Source organism: Ixodes scapularis, unplaced genomic scaffold (assembly GCF_016920785.2).
Source record: "Ixodes scapularis isolate PalLabHiFi unplaced genomic scaffold, ASM1692078v2 PGA_scaffold4__175_contigs__length_147842914, whole genome shotgun sequence".
Lineage (NCBI taxonomy): Eukaryota > Metazoa > Arthropoda > Arachnida > Ixodida > Ixodidae > Ixodes > Ixodes scapularis.
The window spans coordinates 106,150,516-106,171,979 of NW_024609879.1; the positions used below are offsets into that span (position 1 = coordinate 106,150,516).

At 45.0% G+C, this 21,464-nt stretch overlaps 2 protein-coding genes across 2 annotated transcripts; both read right to left on the reverse strand.

Moving 5' to 3' along the window:
- Window positions 1–16,480: 16,480 nt before the first annotated feature.
- On the reverse strand, window positions 16,481–18,965 carry LOC120837930. Its single transcript, XM_040207577.2, has 4 exons — window positions 18,188–18,965; window positions 17,763–17,992; window positions 16,893–17,486; window positions 16,481–16,703 (listed from the first exon to the last, which is right to left on the reverse strand). The coding sequence occupies exons 1-4, from the start codon at window positions 18,848–18,850 to the stop codon at window positions 16,481–16,483; spliced, it is 1,710 nt and encodes a 569-aa protein (XP_040063511.2). The 5' UTR covers window positions 18,851–18,965.
- A 640-nt stretch (window positions 18,966–19,605) lies between these two features.
- On the reverse strand, window positions 19,606–20,304 carry LOC115311485. Its single transcript, XM_040207578.3, has 2 exons — window positions 19,663–20,304; window positions 19,606–19,610 (listed from the first exon to the last, which is right to left on the reverse strand). Exons 1-2 carry the CDS (start codon window positions 20,228–20,230, stop codon window positions 19,606–19,608), a joined length of 573 nt encoding a protein of 190 aa, XP_040063512.3. The 5' UTR covers window positions 20,231–20,304.
- Window positions 20,305–21,464: the final 1,160 nt, after the last annotated feature.

Consider the following 21,464-nt stretch of genomic DNA (forward strand, 5'->3'; position numbering starts at 1 on the left):
GAGGATTAAAGGGATTGTCCCTTTAATCCTTTAACCGGAAGTACTTAAGTTCTTGCAATCGTTACGTAGAGGGAGCCTTCATATAGACAAACGTCATTTTTATTTTAATATATGATCTCCCGTTATTAATTAAACCTTTCATGATCCTATGTACGAAACTGCACCCCGAATTTCGCCAGTGTCAATGGCTGACATCCGTAGGTGCTGCGTGACGTCACAAAACGCAAAGGTTTGTCGGATGGTCGGGATAACAAGCGTTGGTCGATGGATGTCTTGTATTTTGTTTCGAATTATATAGTCTCCTAGGCAGTACCCTACTGAAATACGGTTCTTTTAATGCAGTTCCCAAGCACGTGCAAAAAAAAAGTCCCGCCTTTTAGCAGGATATTACTCGCAGACAGCCATAAGCTTCGAGCAAACGTATGCCGTTTCGCGCAAACACAACTGCGACGGACGCTGATCGAACTAGGGGCGCTTGCAAAGCAAAGGATGCAGATTTTGCCTCTGAAGCGGCACTTAGGTACACGAAGCGGCATCTGGGTACACATTTCGGCGGATCCACTGGATCAGTGATGAGGCTGTGGGTCATTCTCTCAGAGGCGACGTCCGCGGGTCGAAGGCAAACGGCGAACCGTTCAAATGCATGTCGTCACTTGACTTGGACGAGCTTGGTGAACCGTAGGTATACGCTCCATTTTCACACGCGGGTCAAACAGATATCGGGCTGCACGCGTGCTAAATACAACTTCTGGTATCATTTCGAGATGGCCAAGCTGTTGGTTTCGGTTTCACTGCATAATCAAGGTATGTTCGATTTGGCCAGGAAGTTCTGGACTATAGTCGGTTACAAGTCAAGAAGGTAGCGGCAAATGTTCCTCAAAGGGAATCTTTGCATTTCGACGATAGGTTCGCGGCATCAGGATGATTTTGCGTCGGGAGTCACTGGCGGCAGCGCGCGGTCGGTATACCGGTCACCTCGAAGACGAAGGCCTGACGATAGCGTCTTGGCCAAGACAATTATCGACCGTAACTTTGGCGTCAAGTTGAAGCGAGAATCGGCAAAAAAATGGCGATTCTTGGTGTTTTTCCCAGGCCCGTTAGTGGGCGTCCACAGATACCAGCGGACAAAGCATGCAGTATTATGCTCAGCTACGGGGACATGCCAGTGCCAACGCACCAAATCCCAGACCTCTGCAATGTATCGGAGTCGTCAATATGCATCCAAGAGCAACTGAAGGCGGAGTCTATCAAGAGGGCAACACCTTTCCCGTATCTGTAAGTAAGAATATCAACACTGTGGATCCCTACACGGCATCAAAAAGAAACAATTTACGTGATCCAATATTTCAACACTCACCACAGGGAGCCAAACCTACGCGAGCAGGTGCCTAAAACGCTTTTAGAATATCATAATCAAGCAAATTCCTACCCTAGGTTATGATCTGAATTCCGCGCGTCCATCGCGGGTACGTTATTATCATAAATGAGAGGAAATGCAACCTCCGTATCGGCGTTATTGTTAAACATCACAGACATTTGAGCAAGCGCTGCGAAAAATGGCACCGCGAGCAGAGACGGACGAGGAGTTCTGCTATCGCCGTCTGCTCTTGTCGTCTGCTTCTGCACGGACGCTGAATCGAGTCCGGATCCAGTGCAAGAATTTGAGGAACTGGGTCTGAACTCGTTCAGAACTGGGATGAATCGAACGCGCCGGTGCAGCGGTCGTGCAACTTCCGGTTGAATCGAATGCACCAGTTCCTGCACTTCCGAACTAGTTCAGCCAGTTCAAGCGAAACGAACAGACCTATATCGACTGATCCGATTTGGGCGAGGAGTGGGTGGGCGTAGTTTAATATCGTTGGCACAGCATCACCCCTCAGCTTACAAGCCTTCTGTCCGCTGAGAGCTCAGCTTGTAGCTTTCTTCTGCGAGATGATTGCTGCATAAGCAGGATCTCGATCTGGACGGGAACCCAGTCCCTACGCACGACGACGATCCACTTTGCTCGTCACTGCACGTCTCGCGGAAAAGTGTGGAACGTCATGTCTTGGCTCGGATGTGCTGCCCGGTGGTTGCGGCACCCAACCGCGCCACAAAACTCTCACGCAACCACGAAACAAGTCGAGCACAACAACAAAAACGAAGCACGCTGAGGCATTTACTCGCAGGCAAACAACGAGACAAAAATGCTCGCTTTGTGTTTTGTGACGTCAGAGCTTCAATGTTGCCAACGAAAGCAGCGTTTACGCTAGAATGCGATTGGAGCAGTGTAAATTCAATTACTCACGCAGAGGGGCATATAAAATTCGGATATTGCACATACGATGCTTCTCGAGGCAATAACAATGATATTCAATTGTTTTCTCGAATACAAAATTCGACCGGACAATCCCTTTAAATAGAATAAAAACAAAAATGACAAGTTTCCTAAAAGTTTTGTTTGCCTACTTGCCGTTTTTTCAAAGCTTTGTTTTTCTTTTTGCACAGAAGTTTGGATACACAATGTAACACACACACCTTTGTATTATAGCTGGAATATTCACCAAATGCACATGGAAAACATTAAAACAGCAACCGTTATTGGTAATTCTTTTTTTCTGTCCTAGGAATATGCTCCGAGTGCTGTCACAACTTTCACAGCTCTTACCGAAGTCTTTGTATTTTTTTACCCATGAGGTGCTCAAGCACAAAAAGTATGCTTCGTCGATTTCCCCCCCCCCCCCCCCCCCCCCGGCATGCTGACCTTTCTATGCTCAGTACATGGCTAATACCCGAGAGATTCTTGCTGAAAAGTCCAGGACGTCGATTCATGGGTCCTCGCAGACAACGCACATGCTGCCAGATGTCCATGTTTGCTTTCTGGCGAAAAGTAACGCCGGGTTCCCGAAAATCTTTAGTGGGTCCTGGGAAAAAAAAGCCAATGATAAGAAATAAGTTTTGGAAGTCAGACGAAGTTGTAGGTGAGCAAAGTAAAATTGTCAAGGACATGTTAAGTGCCCAGAGTGTCATAGATGGAAAGTCCATGCAGCAGAGTGAAGGCAAGTGAGGCAGACGCCCATTGCTGCCTTTCTATATTTCGCTTTCCCCAATTGTCACTTGATTGTGAAGTGTTTCGTACGGTGGAACCAGTGCATCAGGGTGTCTACCAAATTACTGATTTCAAATTCCTTGACTTTTCGAGAATTTCCCTTGACTATTTTGATAAAACTTCCTGACCACTCCTGGGTCGAAGGATCATAATTCGGAAACGTTATTCAGCATAGTCGTGCCCATGCGCAACCGTCAAGCTTTGTTCCGTGTCGCCGTTCCACTTTCAGTGGTCATTTTTCCTGATGAAGCCAACTTTTTGACGGTTTCTTTGAAAATTTCAGGTTGGTAGACACCCCGATGATGTATCAGGTCACAGATGGACACCATAAAAATGCAGACTATTGCATTCAAAATTATTTTAGCCAACAGGAGAAACCTAAAATATTCCCATGGAGTGAGATAGAGAGTGGAGGGGTGAGGGTGGCTGCTGCTGCTATTGTCTACTTTTTCTTTTAAAAGAATATCAATTTAAGGCTCAAAGGGAACGTAAATAATAAATTAGCAAGTGCATTGAGAACACTAGCGCAAGGGGCACGGTCCCTACTGAGGAAAGAGGGGAGGGTACCAAGTCTAGCTGAACCTGCTCTGCAGCACCGTGCATAAGCTAGGTGCTAGGCAAGACTGGGGCTTATCTACTGAGAGTGTCTAGTACAGTCAAAGAAAGCATTATAAAATTCTTTGCTGGGCAAGCTGCTTCGTGGCTGCAATGAAAAAAAAAGAGTACATTAAGACAGGGACAAGAAAGGAAGGGAAGACTTTTTTTCTGAATAAACTAGTTGGTAGTGAGCGCTTGTTTCTTCCTTTCTCGCCCCGTATTATTGTGCTCCCTTTTTAGTTGTAACGAAAGCAAGCCACGATGCAATTTAGAGAGGGCTTAAAGCTTGCTTTAAAATCTGTGTGCATTTGAGGGAACGCTTCATGTACAAGGCCTACTACAAGGTAGTAATCATCACAATTTTCTATCTTAGTAACAAAACAATGCATCTCTGCATTACAAAGTATCCTATAACTTTTCGTGTGCTGTACCGATATAGGCGTCTTTTGCATGCAGAAATGGCGGGACACTAAAACTAATAGTAATTTGTTTATCGTCTTTGCTTAGATAAATGTTTCTGAAGTTTGGCAGGAAAGAACCGCCTTCCAAACATCAGCCGGAATCTGGTCTTTGGTTTGTTTTAAGTCATGGCCAAGTACTCCTAATAAAATATTGAAATAACCAGTTCAGAAGACAGCGGATGATACTTATCTCATTTGGTCTCCAGCTTTAAAAAAAAAATGTTTACAGATTGGCATAGTGAAGACACCCTTTCAAACAGATTTATCTTAAACAACCATAGTTACATGTAATTTATCTTTAGCATGAGTAGTTACATCGACTACGCAAACGGCACGGCTTTCCTCTGCTCTTGTCCCTTCCCCTATCTTGTTTTCTTTTGCGAAGATTGGCATTGATAAGAATAGCGTAGGCCCTGACGACAGCAAAAAAAGCTTGTTAGTGGTTGTCCACACCAATTTAATCATAACAGTCTAACCTTCTTTTTTAAGAATACAAACAAAAAGATGCTCTCCCCCTGAAAAAAGAAAAGGAATAAAGTGGATTAGAGTATGACCATAGCACCTCTATACTCACAAAGCCTGCCAGTTCGACGACGGAGTCATAGAGTGCCTGGTCACAGATTTGGAGCGTGAGGATTTGGTAGAATAGAGCACTAAAGAGCCATTCCTCGGGGAACCTGGACGTCAGCACACAGCTTTTGCAGTGGCGAGGACCCAAAACATACTTTTTTCGTGTGTCGCGTCCGCTGCGTCGAGACTCTTCTCCGTTATATGTCACTCCACCTTTTCCATTTCGGCGACCGCTTCTCGTGGCAATCTGCCAGGTTTTGTCAGTACCTATAAAGGAGGCTATGGTACGACATATACTGATGCTCTGTAGCGGGGCGCCATCCTGCTGTGTAATTTTTGGGCAGCCCCTTAGTCCACAGAACTCTGAGAATTTAGAGGTTATCTATCCTACTTTTGACCATTATCTGCAACTCACAAATTTCAGTGCTGCATTGGATTGTTTACAACAAGGCAGGCAAGTGAGTCATGTTTTTTTTTTTATCCGCAAAACTTTCAAATGGCCCAATTGTTTACCTCGGCAAAAACAGCCCGGTTCGGGGCACAGCCACGCAGGCGGCAAGGCGTTGACACCAAGAGGTCCCGTTCTCTTTCCCTCGCTGGCTCCTGTGGTACCCTTGTCTCCGTCGACTGAAAGGAAAGTCCCTTCAGTGTCGTACATACGTGAGCCTCCACTGAAGCAAAAATGATTCCATATGAACCTACTTGCCATTAAAGACCAAAGTTCACTTCTTCGCTCTTATTTTCTACCCACCTAATACAATGGTTTGTTAACAGGAACACCACCACTAACTAGAAAACTCATTCGTAATGCAAGTCCTCCGTAGTAAGGAATCATGTTTAAGGTCTAATTAAACAACAAGCATGGGCACTAAAGCAGTGCCGGATTAAGGCATATGGGGGCCCTGGGCTGAGGCTGTTATGAGGCCTCTACCTATGATAATGGTGGTGGGGAGGTAACGATGATGACGGGAATATGTATATTTTCGAACTTGTTAAATCTTGATACGTTTCATCATATGATTATTGTCGAGCCTTGTTTAGATCCGTAGATTCAATGGAATTCAAGTTTTCCTTGCTGGCATTGAGGCGGATGCGATTGTTTAGAAGCTACTTCGCAAATAATCAACCCCTCTAGCAATTTACAATACAGTAATTTTGAGGAACAAAAATGAAATCAAATAAACATTGCGGAAAATATTAGGATTTGTCGCTCACGTCCAGCAACTCAACCACAAATACAACAGCCAAAAAACAACACTAAATTGCTTCCGTTTCAAATGTTAACTCCGGTGATGAATTTGTTTGACTGGAATTACAGCTAGATTCATAGAGTACATGCCCGGGCCAGTTTATACAAATCGGTCAATATGTCGACTTGTAGCACAGGTGACCCTTTTGCTAACATGTCGAGTGACATCATTATTCACACACAAATTGAGTTATGCAGAAACCGAAAAAGTACTTGCAAAATTACCATTCTAATTTCGCTTCCCCTAAAGGGTATACTCCTCGCAAATCGACAACTGCCACGAAAATCTAGAGCCATCATTCTTCTAATTGTTCCAAATTATTGGAAGTGTTTTAACTTCTAACTAGCCCTCTGTTAATTAATTACTGGTGTCAACAGTGAAGGAAGTGACATAGGCAAGAAGAAAATTACGTCGGTTAAAGCAGTCTTTATCGGGATCAAACTACTTCGTAAACGCTCTTCTAATAACTGAACCCTCGTTTCGCAAACAAACACCGACTACCACATTTAAAGCATAGGAGAAATTGCATGCGATTCTAAGACATCGACCACTGTCGTTCGGGCACATTTGCATTTAAAGAATTTATGATGAGAATCGAGAATATGTTTTCTTTTTGTATCTACACGCTGTCTTTTTGAATGGGGAAAATGTTTCGCATCAGATTTAGTACTAATCTTGTTCTTTTTAAATGCAGTAATTTAGACCTCGGCGGCCATTTTTTTCTGCGACTCAACGTTAAAAAATAAGAGGTTTTACCTCAGAGGTTGGTGAAACCATTGCAGTATTCGTATCAGACGCTGGAAGGAAGAGTGTTCAGTTGAGCTGGCAGACCAGATATCGACTCTAGAGCACTTCCTTGCAGTCAGTACACATCGAAAACTGTTGAGAGGCGTCTCAAGAGCCGGCTCCTTGAAACGCCTCTTTGTTGGTGGCTATAGAAGATTTACGGGCAGCTTTTCGCTTGTTCCAAACTTATCGTTCTGGAATAAACTCCATATGGAGTTTCGCAAAAAGGTTTAAAAAAACATGTGTGAACGATCTGCGTTATTTGCTTAACTTCCTGCCCACAATTGTCCGTAAAACACGCTAAGGGTGCCCCAGTAAAAGAAAAAAAAGCTCCATAAACGTCCTTCCAACAAGCTCCAACTAAAAAAAAAAAAAATCTAACAAGGGGCATGGGAGGCCGTGTTAAATTTTGTTGTTCTGGTACGCTCTTGTACAACGAGCTCACAAACGCCAGCTGATCTAGAGACGGGAACGTTATGGCATCCTTGTTGAGGAAACGAGAACGAGAAGGCCATGGCGCCAGAGGCCCTTCGGAGTGTTTCTTCTGCTTTCTGCCTAAACTTTCTTAACTAAAAAAAAAGCGACTAACATTTTTAAATTTTCAGGGGCCAGCATGGGGTCCCCTGACAGCCTGGTGCCCAGGGCTGCAGCCCCCTTTGCCCGTACCTTAATCCGCCCTGCACTAAAGACACCCTCCTACATGGATGGGTATTAGTGGACCCGATTTGGCTGACATTTGCGAGGCCTAGCTTGACAACGTAATAAATGACATTGTTTCTGGTCACATTATTTTGTTTAGATGCCTTGGCATTAGTTCTGACCTTGGACTGGTTTTGAGCGCACCAATATAATGTTTGTAACTTCGCCATGGGAACCACGAAGTTCTTTCAAGACTAAATAGCAAGCTTTAAAATAAAATAACAAAAAAAGTTGTACAGATGCACAAATATAATTACCATTGTCTGTGCCCATACCTGCTGGTACCTGTTTCCAGAAAAATCAACAAATACCAAAGTAATGCACATATTATACATCGTGAAGAGGCCTGCAGACAACCTGATGAAATGCCAAGAACGCATGAACTGTTAAGTTTTCCGTTCACTGCATGGTTCTCTAAAGGCCCGTTCACACTCTTGCGACCTTTTAAAACTGGGTTCCTTAGAACCTCTTCCGAGAGGACACACTGGTGCCATCTATTGGGTAGCAGTGTAAACTTGGCGGTCCAGCATATTTACTATTTCTCTTGCGCATTATCCTTTCTTTCCTGGCTCGAAAAACTTTTGTCAACGTTATTAACAATCCTTTCTTACAGGTATTACACACGTTTGACCTCGGAAATCCCGCGAAACCTTCGCTCTCGTAAAATGCAGTTCCAGGGTCACCGCATAGATGGCGCCAGAATGCCAGTGTGTACCCTCGTCCTAAGAACTTTTAAGAAGTTTTAACAGATCTCGTCTCTCTCGGTCGTACTCGGTTGCAAGAGTGTGAACGGGCCTCAAGACTCAAGTTTTTGCCAACTGTGTTCATTTTCTTTAATCTTGGAAGTGCTTACAAGATAGCAGTGCCCATGTATCCTCCCGAAGTTGCTGGTGCATGCTTGGCACACCCTCGGAAACTTCTGCCGTTGCCTTTGGAAACCTGTGGACGCACACATACTGTGGTTCCATCCTCCAGCCAAGGCTACACTTGCACAGCTTTCGCAGTTAGTTCATGCTGAGGCGAGACGAGGTATAGTGGCATTTGCACATTCAAGATATTAAAACCCACCACATGTTGCTCCGAGCGGCATGATGATGATACCCAAGAGCTATTTCACGTATGGTCTATAAAACCTATATAATGCACGATGCTGAAACCTGCCAATTTCTACATAGTTTACAGCCGGGAAGGCGGATATGCAGCAAGGCACGCACCTGCAATTGCATCCACTTTGACAGGTGTAATGGGCTTCCTTCCCACGGCGCCATAATTTGTCACGCCTGGAAGGTTGGCCCGTCGAACTCCTATTGACCAGGTCCTCGACCTTGTAGAGGCACCGGGACAACAGGATCAGCAGCGCGAGTGGAACTTGGCCTTGCCTATGGCCCAGTCAAAGTTTTCTTCTGGTAGGGAAACCCCGCCTCAGAGGTAACGCTGCAAGAGTAAAGATAATCATAAATAAACAGGTGCTCAAGCAAGTTTTAGTACAGGTATAGTGCTTGGACGTATTCCCCACTGGTGCAATTGCCATCTTGTTCCGCCCATGTATTAAGAGTGTTCCAAAGGAAGCAACAATGATGTTACAAAACCAAAAGTGTCATGCTGTCGAAAGTCTGCAGTCGGTCTTCAAACCTCCAGTGAATAAGACAAGCAGGCACAAGTGCCGCTGTAATCATGGCGTACCAGCTTGTTACTGTGATGTGACTGGACTGTCGAGGTACCGTAAAGAATGGTGCGGCAAACACACCTGCTGGCTAACCCCACCTAAAACCCCTTGACGAGTTTGTGCTAGTTTCGTAAGTGGCATCAAAGTGCCTGAGCAGGAGGCCCGTGCAGGACTTGGAAGCAAATGGCAGTGTAGCCCTGAAATGAGAGGCACTTGGAAGTGAGTGGCAGCACGGCAATCACTCGTGGCACGTGTCTCTCGCTTTCAGACAATTAAGGCTGGACCGCATGTAAGCGATTTAATGAGCATCGAGTCGAGCATCGGCAACAGCGACGGAGATTTTTCACTGTCGCTTGTAACGCTGCTCGGTTCTTGAATTACTAGAAAACGTCGCTCATCACATTGGTCGCTTGCTCCTGCCGCTTTCATGCAGTGTGCCTCGTCGTGCGGCTGAGCGATAACTAAATATCAGTGAGTCACATTTTAACCGGAAGACGCGGAAACCTCCCCCACCTACGAGGGCGACCTGCATTGCCGAAAGCGTGCAATATGTGACGTCTTTGGTCCTGGGCTTACCAGTGGTCAAAGCCGCTAAAAGCTTTTTTTTAGTCGAAATACAAAATATAAGTGTCGTGAACCGTTTCAATTATGTATGAAAGTAGTATTTGTTCGTTAATTTAGATCAGAAAAGAAACAAATGCAGTTTATAAAGTACGGAAACAAGAAAAGACTCGTCAACAAACCCGCCACCAAGCGGCGGAAAAAACGGCGCATACTAGAAAAGGCTTGTGGGATGAGGCTCCGACGAACAGCGAGCGTAGAAAGGTCCCGGATGTACGCGGCAGCGCTGCGGTCGTATACCGGCTCGAGGATCCGACCGGTTCCGAGCGTTCCGAAGGCTTTCGGCGCAGGCTTGGCTGGCGATTTGGCCATTTGGCGGTATGGCAGCGCGAAGTGGCTCCCGTTCTGAACTGATCTTTACACCGTGCTTGCTGTAGTTTGTGGCCAATGAAGTGTTATGCTAAGTTAGTCCTTAATCGCGCAGCAAATGCAATGCAAGCCGCCCTGGCCACCCGCCTCATACAGCCTATCCAGAACATGCTTTAGTGGCGCCCTCTCGAGCCGTCGACACGGAGTGCGGCAGCCGTGAGCGCTCGATGAGCTCACTAGTCCCCTAGTTCACGGCCACTCAAGCCAGGACCTACGACGTCATGAAGGAGGTTATTTTTTGCTTGTTTTTGTAATTCTAAATTGCCTATAACTTTTAAAATAAAGCGAAATTTGAGAAAAGATTAAGTTACTACGTTCAGTGCGTTTAAGTTCGGTGCAAATTAAAAACCAGTCAAAAAGTTGTTGCAGGGCCCCCTTTAAGCAAAGTTTCGTCGACAACATCCTTTTTTTTTTCCCAGTGTTAATGGTAAAAAAGAAATGACGTAAATATTGCCAAATGCCTCGACGAAACAAAATGTTCGAGAAAAAGATATTAAAAAGTAAGCCCACACTGTGGATCGAATCCGGCTCCGCTACCTATGAGGCGAGCTACGCTACACATTTCAATAAGCTACGCTACAACTTCGCAAAACTCATTTTGTCTATTCGCTTTACATAAGACATTCGGACGGCACTTGAAGACGCGAGTGGAGTGCCATTGCACGGCACGTGAACGTTCTGCAAGAGTGCCATCGGACGGTACTCGACACTACATTTGTATATATATATATATATATATATAAACGAATTTTTGCAGATGAATGAACCGTACTTAATCCAATGAATTAAAGAATCCAAGTTTTTTTTCAGGAACCCGCCGAAAGCCAAAAAACGGCGGAGCCAGGATGGCTCCGCCGTTTTTGGCTTTTTGTTTTTTGGCTTTCGGCGGGTTCCTGAAAAAAAAACTTGGATTCTTTAATTCATTGGATTAAGTACGGTTCATTCATCTGCAAAAATTCGTTTATATCCTCTTCGGAGACCACGTACGATGGTGTGAAGTGCCCGTGTTGTATATATATATATATATATATATATATATATATATATATATATATATATATATATATATATATATATATATTTTGTAATTACTCAATGCGCGTTTTTTCCCACAACCTTCACAATAAACTACAGCCAGAGGGCTAGAAAATAAGTGCAACATATACAGCATTTTGTATAAAAAGTTCGTGCCCTAGTCAAAAAAGAACTCGCAAGCAACATCATCAATGCAAAGAATCGAACCTGAATTCGAACACCCGCAGTGAAAGCAAACGGTGTGCAAATACGAGCGCCAGCACGTAATGGATACCTTTAGCAGTCATGGGTTCCGCGAAACACTACGCCTAGTTAGGTGGTACCAAGGCGCCACCCGATTTGTAGAATTCGTCTTGTCCACCGATCCACGAGATAATAGCTCCCGATAAACTTACGAAGTCCCGTCCCCCCCTCCGGCTTCGGTGGGACCTTCGCCTCTATGTGCGTTCCCGCAATCTGACTGCTCGCTCAGTGACAGGTCGGTTGCGGGACTTCCTTGAGAAAAGCTCGAAGGTCATCCCATGCGCAAAGCACGTGTGCGACAAGGAGCCCCACACGTTCGCCACGTTCGCCTTCACGCCTTCTGCACACACACACACAAGGACACTTCACAAACGCCCCGAAAAGAAAGCACTGAAAAAGTCAAGCGAATAGGCGAGTACTCACCAAGTAGACTCAAACCCACAGCTGGTTCCATGGCCCCATGGGCACGGCGGCACCTGGGACACTTTTTGTTTCTCGGAGAACGTTCTTCTGTGTTTTTTTTTTTTTTAAAGCCTAAAGGCCTGAAGCTGAAACCACTGAAACCGACCGAAAGTTTCAAGCTTGCTTTGTTTTTGATTTGGGTTACGGTGGCGATGGCAACGCGGCGACGTTCGCTGGTTACGACGAAACTCATTTTACGCAATGTGAATGTTTCTGTTTTAGTCGACATACATTATAACTTTTAAACGTAAAAAAATGGTTTTAACATTTATCTAATTCTTTGTAATGAAGTATGTTGGTTGTTTACTAAACTGAACCTTGGCCTGGCTCAGCTTCGTTGTGTACTAAACTGTAGCTTGGCCTGTCTCAGCTTGGTTTTATTTCAACATGGCGGCGGCAATCGTTGCGTGCTGTTAAAGTGAACTAGAGGGGGGTAGTGAGGTCAGAGCGCGCTGACGGCGGCCGCACTTCGTGTCGACGGCACGAGAGGGCGTCGCGAATGCATGGGCTGGATGAAGCGGGTGGCCAGGGCGGCTCGCATTGCTTTTGCTGCGCGACTGAAGACTCTTTGTTGAAGCTTTTCGGCTCGAAATGTTTGCCGTTTTAGGTCCGAACCCCTTAAAAGAAATACGCGACACAAAATAGACGCAGTGTTCGCTTTGCGCGGGGTGCGAAGCAGAAATGCGCGACGTGGAAGGCGAACACCGCCTGACCAATTTCCTGGGCGGCGTTTCGAAACCCAAGTGTTCTTGCACTTTTTATTTAATGGCAGGTGAATTTGTTAGGAGCCTGTCATTAGAAACAGGGTGAAGCTGTTTAATGGGCAAGATCCTTCACTCGCCGCATAAATTGCTAGTTATATTATTGAGACAGGATCATACTGATGGTTCCTAGATATTTAAACAATCACATGTGATTGTTTAAATACAATACATGATATTAAACAATCACATGATTGTTTAAATACGATCGCATGCCATCCTTGAGGCTTGAGGTGCACCTCAAGCCTCAAGGATGGCATGCGATCGTTTCAACAGGCCATGCCTTTTATCCCTAATATAGAAACCGTGCAAAGCTACTCCCAATGTTTAATCTCCTTTATTGATTCATCATTATGCGTCTCGTTAAGCCAATTTCAAAGAAACCTGTTGGGTAAATACTGCTCGACAAAAAGAACTCGTGAGACAGCAAACTGTTATTTATACATGAATACACTTTTTATTAGTTAAACTCAGCAAAAACACAATACTGTAAACGACTTATTTTTGGTGGGCTCAATATTTTGTGATTACATATATTTCATTTCATTTATTGTCCTCAAGTCACCCGAAGGCATTAAATGAGGGGGGAGGGTACAAGCTGACTAAATTCTAATACAAAATACACGCGAATGTGAGAAAGACAAAACATCAGCACATACTTAAAAGAAAGACAGTAGGTATACAGTATGCTTCAACTAACCAAGCAGACGACAGTCAGTGGTAACGCAAGTGCACATACCTATAAAGGTATAACATACAGGTGGTGTACACGCACAGTACGCCTAAAGAAAAAGCCACTGAACAATGTTTCCCAGGCGTCTCTGAAAAGAGCGACGTCCACCAGACCCGCAACGGATTCAGGTAGACTGTTCCAGTCTTTAATGGCTGATTGCAAAGGCGATTCTGAAAATTGATATAAACAAGAAAAAGAAGCGGTCCAAGAACTGAGCCCTGTGGAACTCCAAATATTACATTTATTGTATTAGAAGTTCCTTTGTTGAAAATTACCGATTGTGTTCGGTGCGAGAGAAAATTAAGGATCCAATTGGTGTACATAGGGTGAAGATGTAGACTGCCTAACTTTTTTAGTAACCGCTGGTGAGGAACCGTCAAAAGCCTTAGAGAAATTCATAAACACAGCATAGAGTCACAGTATCCAGCACTTAAGCTCTCTTAGATTCAGCTTTAGGTCTAAGCTAAAGTTCTGAAATAATTCGCGGGTTCCAATTTTCGCGACACGGTGGGATCTCACTATCGATTCCAATGTGTTTACATTTTACCGGATTTGTTCGAGGTACCCAATTTTCGCGACACGGTGGAATCTCACTATCGATTCCAATGTGTTTACATTTTACCGGAATTGTTCGAGGTACCCAATTTTCACGACACGGTGGAATCTCACTATAGATTCAATGTGTTTACATTTTACCGGAATTGTTCGAGGTACCCAATTTTCGCGACACGGTGGAATCTCACTATCGATTCCAATGTGTTTACATTTTACCGGAATTGTTCGAGGTACCCAATTTTCGCGACACGGTGGAATCTCACTATCGATTCCAATGTGTTTACATTTTACCGGAATTGTTCGAGGTACCCAATTTTCACGACACGGTGGAATCTCACTATAGATTCAATGTGTTTACATTTTACCGGAATTGTTCGAGGTACCCAATTTTCGCGACACGGTGGAATCTCACTATCGATTCCAATGTGTTTACATTTTACCGGAATTGTTCGAGGTACCCAATTTTCGCGACACGGTGGAATCTCACTATCGATTCCAATGTGTTTACATTTTACCGGAATTGTTCGAGGTACCCAATTTTCGCGACACGGTGGAATCTCACTATCGATTCCAATGTGTTTACATTTTACCGGAATTGTTCGAGGTACCCAATTTTCGCGACACGGTGGAATCTCACTATCGATTCCAATGTGTTTACATTTTACCGGAATTGTTCGAGGTACCCAATTTTCGCGACACGGTGGAATCTCACTATAGATTCAATGTGTTTACATTTTACCGGAATTGTTCGAGGTACCCAATTTTCGCGACACGGTGGAATCTCACTATAGATTCAATGTGTTTACATTTTACCGGAATTGTTCGAGGTACCCAAGTTTCGCGACACGGTGGAATCTCACTATCGATTCCAATGTGTTTACATTTTACCGGATTTGTTCGAGGTACCCAATTTTCACGACACGGTGGAATCTCACTATCGATTCCAATGTGTTTACATTTTACCGGAATTGTTCGAGGTACCCAATTTTCACGACACGGTGGAATCTCACTATCGATTCCAATGTGTTTACATTTTACCGGATTTGTTCGAGGTACCCAATTTTCACGACACGGTGGAATCTCACTATCGATTCCAATGTGTTTACATTTTACCGGATTTGTTCGAGGTACCCAATTTTCACGACACGGTGGAATCTCACTATCGATTCCAATGTGTTTACATTTTACCGGATTTGTTCGAGGTACCCAATTTTCACGACACGGTGGAATCTCACTATCGATTCCAATGTGTTTACATTTTACCGGAATTGTTCGAGGTACCCAATTTTCGCGACACGGTGGAATCTCACTATCGATTCCAATGTGTTTACATTTTACCGGAATTGTTCGAGGTACCCAATTTTCACGACACGGTGGAATCTCACTATAGATTCAATGTGTTTACATTTTACCGGAATTGTTCGAGGTACCCAATTTTCGCGACACGGTGGAATCTCACTATCGATTCCAATGTGTTTACATTTTACCGGATTTGTTCGAGGTACCCAATTTTCGCGACACGGTGGAATCTCACTATCGATTCCAATGTGTTTACATTTTACCGGAATTGTTCGAGGTACCCAATTTTCACGACACGGTGGAATCTCACTATAGATTCAATGTGTTTACATTTTACCGGAATTGTTCGAGGTACCCAATTTTCGCGACACGGTGGAATCTCACTATCGATTCCAATGTGTTTACATTTTACCGGAATTGTTCGAGGTACCCAATTTTCGCGACACGGTGGAATCTCACTATCGATTCCAATGTGTTTACATTTTACCGGAATTGTTCGAGGTACCCAATTTTCGCGACACGGTGGAATCTCACTATAGATTCAATGTGTTTACATTTTACCGGAATTGTTCGAGGTACCCAATTTTCGCGACACGGTGGAATCTCACTATCGATTCCAATGTGTTTACATTTTACCGGAATTGTTCGAGGTACCCAATTTTCACGACACGGTGGAATCTCACTATCGATTCCAATGTGTTTACATTTTACCGGATTTGTTCGAGGTACCCAATTTTCGCGACACGGTGGAATCTCACTATCGATTCCAATGTGTTTACATTTTACCGGAATTGTTCGAGGTACCCAATTTTCACGACACGGTGGAATCTCACTATCGATTCCAATGTGTTTACATTTTACCGGAATTGTTCGAGGTACCCAATTTTCGCGACACGGTGGAATCTCACTATCGATTCCAATGTGTTTACATTTTACCGGATTTGTTCGAGGTACCCAATTTTCGCGACACGGTGGAATCTCACTATCGATTCCAATGTGTTTACATTTTACCGGAATTGTTCGAGGTACCCAATTTTCACGACACGGTGGAATCTCACTATAGATTCAATGTGTTTACATTTTACCGGAATTGTTTGGGGGACCTAATTTTTGCGACAAGGTGGGATCTCACTATAGATTCCAATGTGTTTACATTTTACCGGAATTGTTCGAGGGACCCATTTTTCGCAATTTGTAGGCGATTCGCAAAAATTAAGTCGTTTACAGTATTTACATTTCTATCACACTCGAAGGGCAACGTAGGGCGTGTTTGGAGCAATCCTAGCTAAGAGCAGCGACTGATTTTTGTGTGCATCTTTTTTTTTCTACGCGATTCTCGCGACTGGTTCAGCCCTTTCACATAAAAGTGAAGCCTTGTTAAAACGTAAAACTTTACCAATGCTGCCGTGAGCACACTTGCATGTTGGCTGCAGCCTATGGTATGGCGGAAGCGGGATTCCACCAGCAACATAATATCGACAATGCTGTTGCTGCACAGCTTCGTTTTACTGAAAAAGAAAGTAAAACTATCCTCCAGTTTCTTCACGGCGAGGAAGAGAGCGTGGGAAGGATACAAAAGCCCACCTTTGTCGCAAATTTTCGTAAACCCGCAGTTTTCCTTGTCGGAAGAGCTCCCCAAAAAAAGGCTGCGGCACTCTGAACAATTGCTGCGGGCAAGGAACCTGCGAGCTACATACCCTGCCATGTAATGTATTAACCGGGAATCACTTTTTTGCTCTACGTATGCTTTGTGTTCGCTAGAAACGCTACGGAGCATGCACTCTGCGGACCCCAAGTTTCCCGCCTCAATTTGTTTGTCGATTTCGGCAACTTTGGCTTCTGCAGTTGAGCCATCAGATGCATTGAGCAAAGAACTGACATCTTCATTGACTTCGGCGTTGCCCGAGCTTGCTACTTTTGCCAAATTACAAAAAGACAGGCAGTTGACAATAATTAAGAATTGCGTTGGCGTTGGATGGTCGTTGGAGCCACTAGATTGTCTGACAATCCCAAATAAATTTTCAAGGGGATCCTGACTTAACCGAGATGTCATGAGGTAACTGAAACCGTGTGCTGTGAGGTAATCTAAGAGAGCTAAAGTGCTGGATACTGTGACCCTAAGGCCATCTGCTGTGGAGTCGCTCAAAAAGCCCCCCACTCCTTTTGCATGGGACTCCCAAGAAGACAAAAAATCAAGAAATTCCTTCAAGAACTCCACTTCTTTGGACCCTGGACGCAGAGCTTTTGCTGTGAAGCGGGAAGTCATGATCTTGATCAGGTTGTTGATGGTTCTGAAAGAATACAAATAGACTCATACAGTTTGCTAGCACTTCCCATTGTCGATACAAGTCAAAACTGCTGCGATAGACAAATTAAATTTTCATGCTCTGCTCAGTAAAAATTAAAAATATTAAACCGGAATGTAAACAGAGGCTACAGACTTAACAAATACAAATTTTCTCTCAGGTAGTCCTTCAAAGGTACTTAGCACGTGTTTTCATTATTTCTCCGACGGGTTCAATAGGTCAAAGGGCAGCAAACTAACTGATTAGCAGGTTTCTGCTTACCTAAAGAAGGACAATGTTGCATCGAAGCTGCTGCACGAGGACTCTAGCTCATCCTGGAAGAACTGGAGTCCGTTGATGACACGGTCTCCGAAGAGTTGGAAGGCGAAGGACACCCTCATTTTTTCAAATCCATTTGGTTGAAGGTGGACAGATGTAAGACCGGGCATCGCCTTCAGGGTGACATTGCTTGAGTCTTTCTTGAATGCTTCCCTTACAGGCCGCATGGAGACCTGAAACAGTAGCCGTAACATATTGCATCCATATTGCCTTTTTCACATAAAGACATGCGTGTTTAAGCACGAGTATATAAATGCTTTTGATAATAGCTTTTATGAAATGACTCTGCATCGGCATAGCAAGAAACGCGAGATCAGAAAGAGCAAAATTGCAAAGTGCTTGTTTTGTTACGAAGTAATAACACATACCATTCCATCCGGGGTGTTCAATGGATACTTGAGGAGCGTATTCCTGAGGCACTTGAGTAAATGAGGAAAATCTGACAGGAAATGGAGATGCCGAGATGAATCAACAGGGTGCTCAAGCTTGCAGGTAACTTCCCCTGACTTAACGCCGATTCCCAAGATTTTCCACATTCGATGGTTCCATGAAGCACCGTCTGAAGTGAGGAAATCAACAATGAGTCCGCTTGCTTCAGCCAGGATTGTAGCCTCTATTAGAACTTTTGCAAGCTCCTCTGCCTTGGCATTTCCATTGGTGGCAAACGCACCTATAATTTGAGTCCATTTACCAGTGAAAGGGACGAACATGATGATCATGCCATGGTCACAGACAACATTCTGCCCCTCAGTCATAGTAGGTCCCATGTCAACGAAGCCTTCAATGTGTCCAGAAGGTGTTACAGTGAGGTGCTCAGAAAGTTTGATCTCATCCACTAAAAGGCCACCACGTCTTTTAAAGCTACTGATGTGCCTCGTTTTCTGCTTTAGTTGTTTCAGCACCTTGTGATTGAAACCATACCCGCTCTTGTAGATTCTGAGGTAGCGCTTCAAGGTACTTTTGCTTGGTAGGGAAATGATGTCGTGTTTGCGAAGATGTTCATACAGCCTGGCACTTTTCATTTTCATCATGATACATTCCAGAACCCAGTCCTTTGAGTAGGTGTTTCCCTTCGAGCTTCTCTTCTTTGCTGCTGAAAAACACTGCCTAACGCATTCTTGCTGCTTGGGAGGCAAGGTTGCAATCTCTGCCTGTAGTAATTCGTCAGGTTTTGAGGCATTATCATCTTGCATTTGCTTGAGCTGGGCTTGGAGGTTAGCATTGCGAGACAACAGTCTTCGGTTCTTTTGCGCAGCCGCACGGAGCTTCTGAGTGATGCTTCGGACGTGCTTCTTCACTGATCGCTGAACCCTTGACCGCCCTGTTAGAAGCGCCTTTCTCAGGTATCGGCAGGAGATGCATGCTTGTCCTGTGAAGAAAAAAAGAAAACATTTAAAATTGAAACCAAAAACATCTTTCAGCTTAAATAACAATGCATCAGACATCGCAATTTACTATGTTCGATTTGACAAAGACGATGTTGGCATGACACTCTTAATTCTTCCCAAGTGGCACTGATACACACCTTCAGTTGGTTCTTTTCCTGTGCAGCGGTTGCTGAAGTATGTGCCCTCACGGGTGACCACTTGCCCCTCAAGGCCCTTTGTAAGGTAGGATCTTGGCACGTCGCTCGTCGGCACGGCACCTCCACAGAGACGATACGAGTCGACGTCTCGGAGAAGAACCTCCGCTTCCTCGCAGCTGACGACGCGTCCTCCTTCAGCCATGCGGCCACTAAGATGAACAGTGTATACAACTCCAGGCCTGCTGTCTCGTGAAAAAATAACTACTCTCTCGGATAAAACTTCATTGTCACACATTTTAAGTTTACAATACACGAGACCACTGAGGCTCGGAACTCGGTGACAGTTCCAGTACTCGGAGGGGACACACAGCTTGGAGTATTCTTCGGGCATACAGGCTTCATCAGCTTCATCAAACGCCCCGGTATCGGCTGCAACCGGTGTGGTGCTGCCAGTGCTGCTGCAGGCAGTTGGAGAGGCAGTGTTTTGCTTTTTTTTACCGTCAACTGAGGAAGCATCGGCGTTCTTTCGCTTTCTCGGGGGCCTCGGCTGCGACGTCTTCTTTGACAGGTAGCTCGGAGCATTCGGCAGCAACGTCGGCACAGCGCCAGGCAAGAGCTGCGGCTTTCCGCGCGGAATGCGCACCTCTTCTCCGTTTACAACGTGAACGTAGTCTCGCGTTGTAAACGATGGCTCAAAATGAAGCTCACACACCGAACACGTTTCGTCGAGGAGCTTATCCTTGCGATGCAAGTTCCGTTCCCAAAGTTTTCTTTGTTCTTCCTCCTTGGGTACTGAGAACAGCGACGGCTGCTCACCTTTCCGCCATTGATAGCCTGTCTGGCACCCCGGAGCGAAGCAGTGGCGTTGTCGACGTCGATTCGGCATGGTACTTCATTGGACATAAACGACAGCAGACACGGGTAACACGGGGTGAAGAGCGGTTCAAAATGGGGGCAAACTTCGAGCTGCAAACGCTGCAAAATCGACCAAACGCAAGCCAAAGCTGCGCGCTCAGGGCCTCCGGAACGCTCGCAGGCGGTCGGATCCTACAGCCACTACGTCCGCAGCGCCACCGCGTACATCCGGGACCTTTCCACATGCGCCGTTTCACAGCAATGCATGGCGCGCCTCGGCGCCTGATCTCACTACCCCTCCTCTAGTTCACTTTAGTGCTGTGTCGTGATCAACCTATTTTCTGTGCATTGGTCGTCCTGTTAGCCACCTCCTGCAATCCACATCAGCCGCAAGCATGCTGTCCGAGTATTGTGTGCCCGCCGGAAAGAATATGCAGTCTTCTCAGAAGCAAGGCTGCTACTACGGCTGCTCGGATCGTGGCTTGGACGTCGTCGGCTCCCACGAACAGAGTCCGCGAGCCTCACGTCGTTTGCTTGGTTCCTTTACGTTTCCGGCGATGAATCCCCCAGCCTTGGCCTTGGCCTCATCCCTACAGGACCTAGCTGGTGAAAAACAATCTACGACAACGCGGCGTCTTTGAAATGCGATTGCTACGATCAGTGGCTCTTAAAAAGCTGTGTGTGTGTAGGCGTTGTAAAGAGAGCTCTTCGGTGTGAGCGCTCTTACCTTCACAGTGTGCAAACTCTTCGAATGGTTATTCAACAGGCGGCGCTGCGAGACGTGAGCCTTCGGCTTTGCTTCAACTCGCAGTGTGGTGGTGTGGTTCTCAAAATGGGCACTTATAACCATTTTCATACATAGCGTGCAAAGCTGTCAAAGGTACTGAAGTGGTGCGCATGAAAATACAGAAAACAAAATGTGTTCCTGGGCGCGTTTCGTGGACGAGTGGTAGCGCTGCTCTGGCAATACCGACGTCTCGGCGGCAGTGGTTCAAACCTACTAGACGAGCAGTTTTTTTTTTTTTCTTTTTTAGACATATTTTTTGTGCAAGATTGTGCGCATTGCCAAACTGCATATTTCAATTCCTCCTTTATTCTTGCTTTTTATTTATAAGTCGCCGAAAGGCCACATTTCTACCATCTGCTCTGCCGCTTTGCAAGTGTTATTTGCCTCCAGCACCGAGTTATATTTTTCTTTCGTGCAGCGTGGAATGAGGAATCTCACTGATTGCAGCCTTGCCCCAAAATTTATAATAGGACGTTAA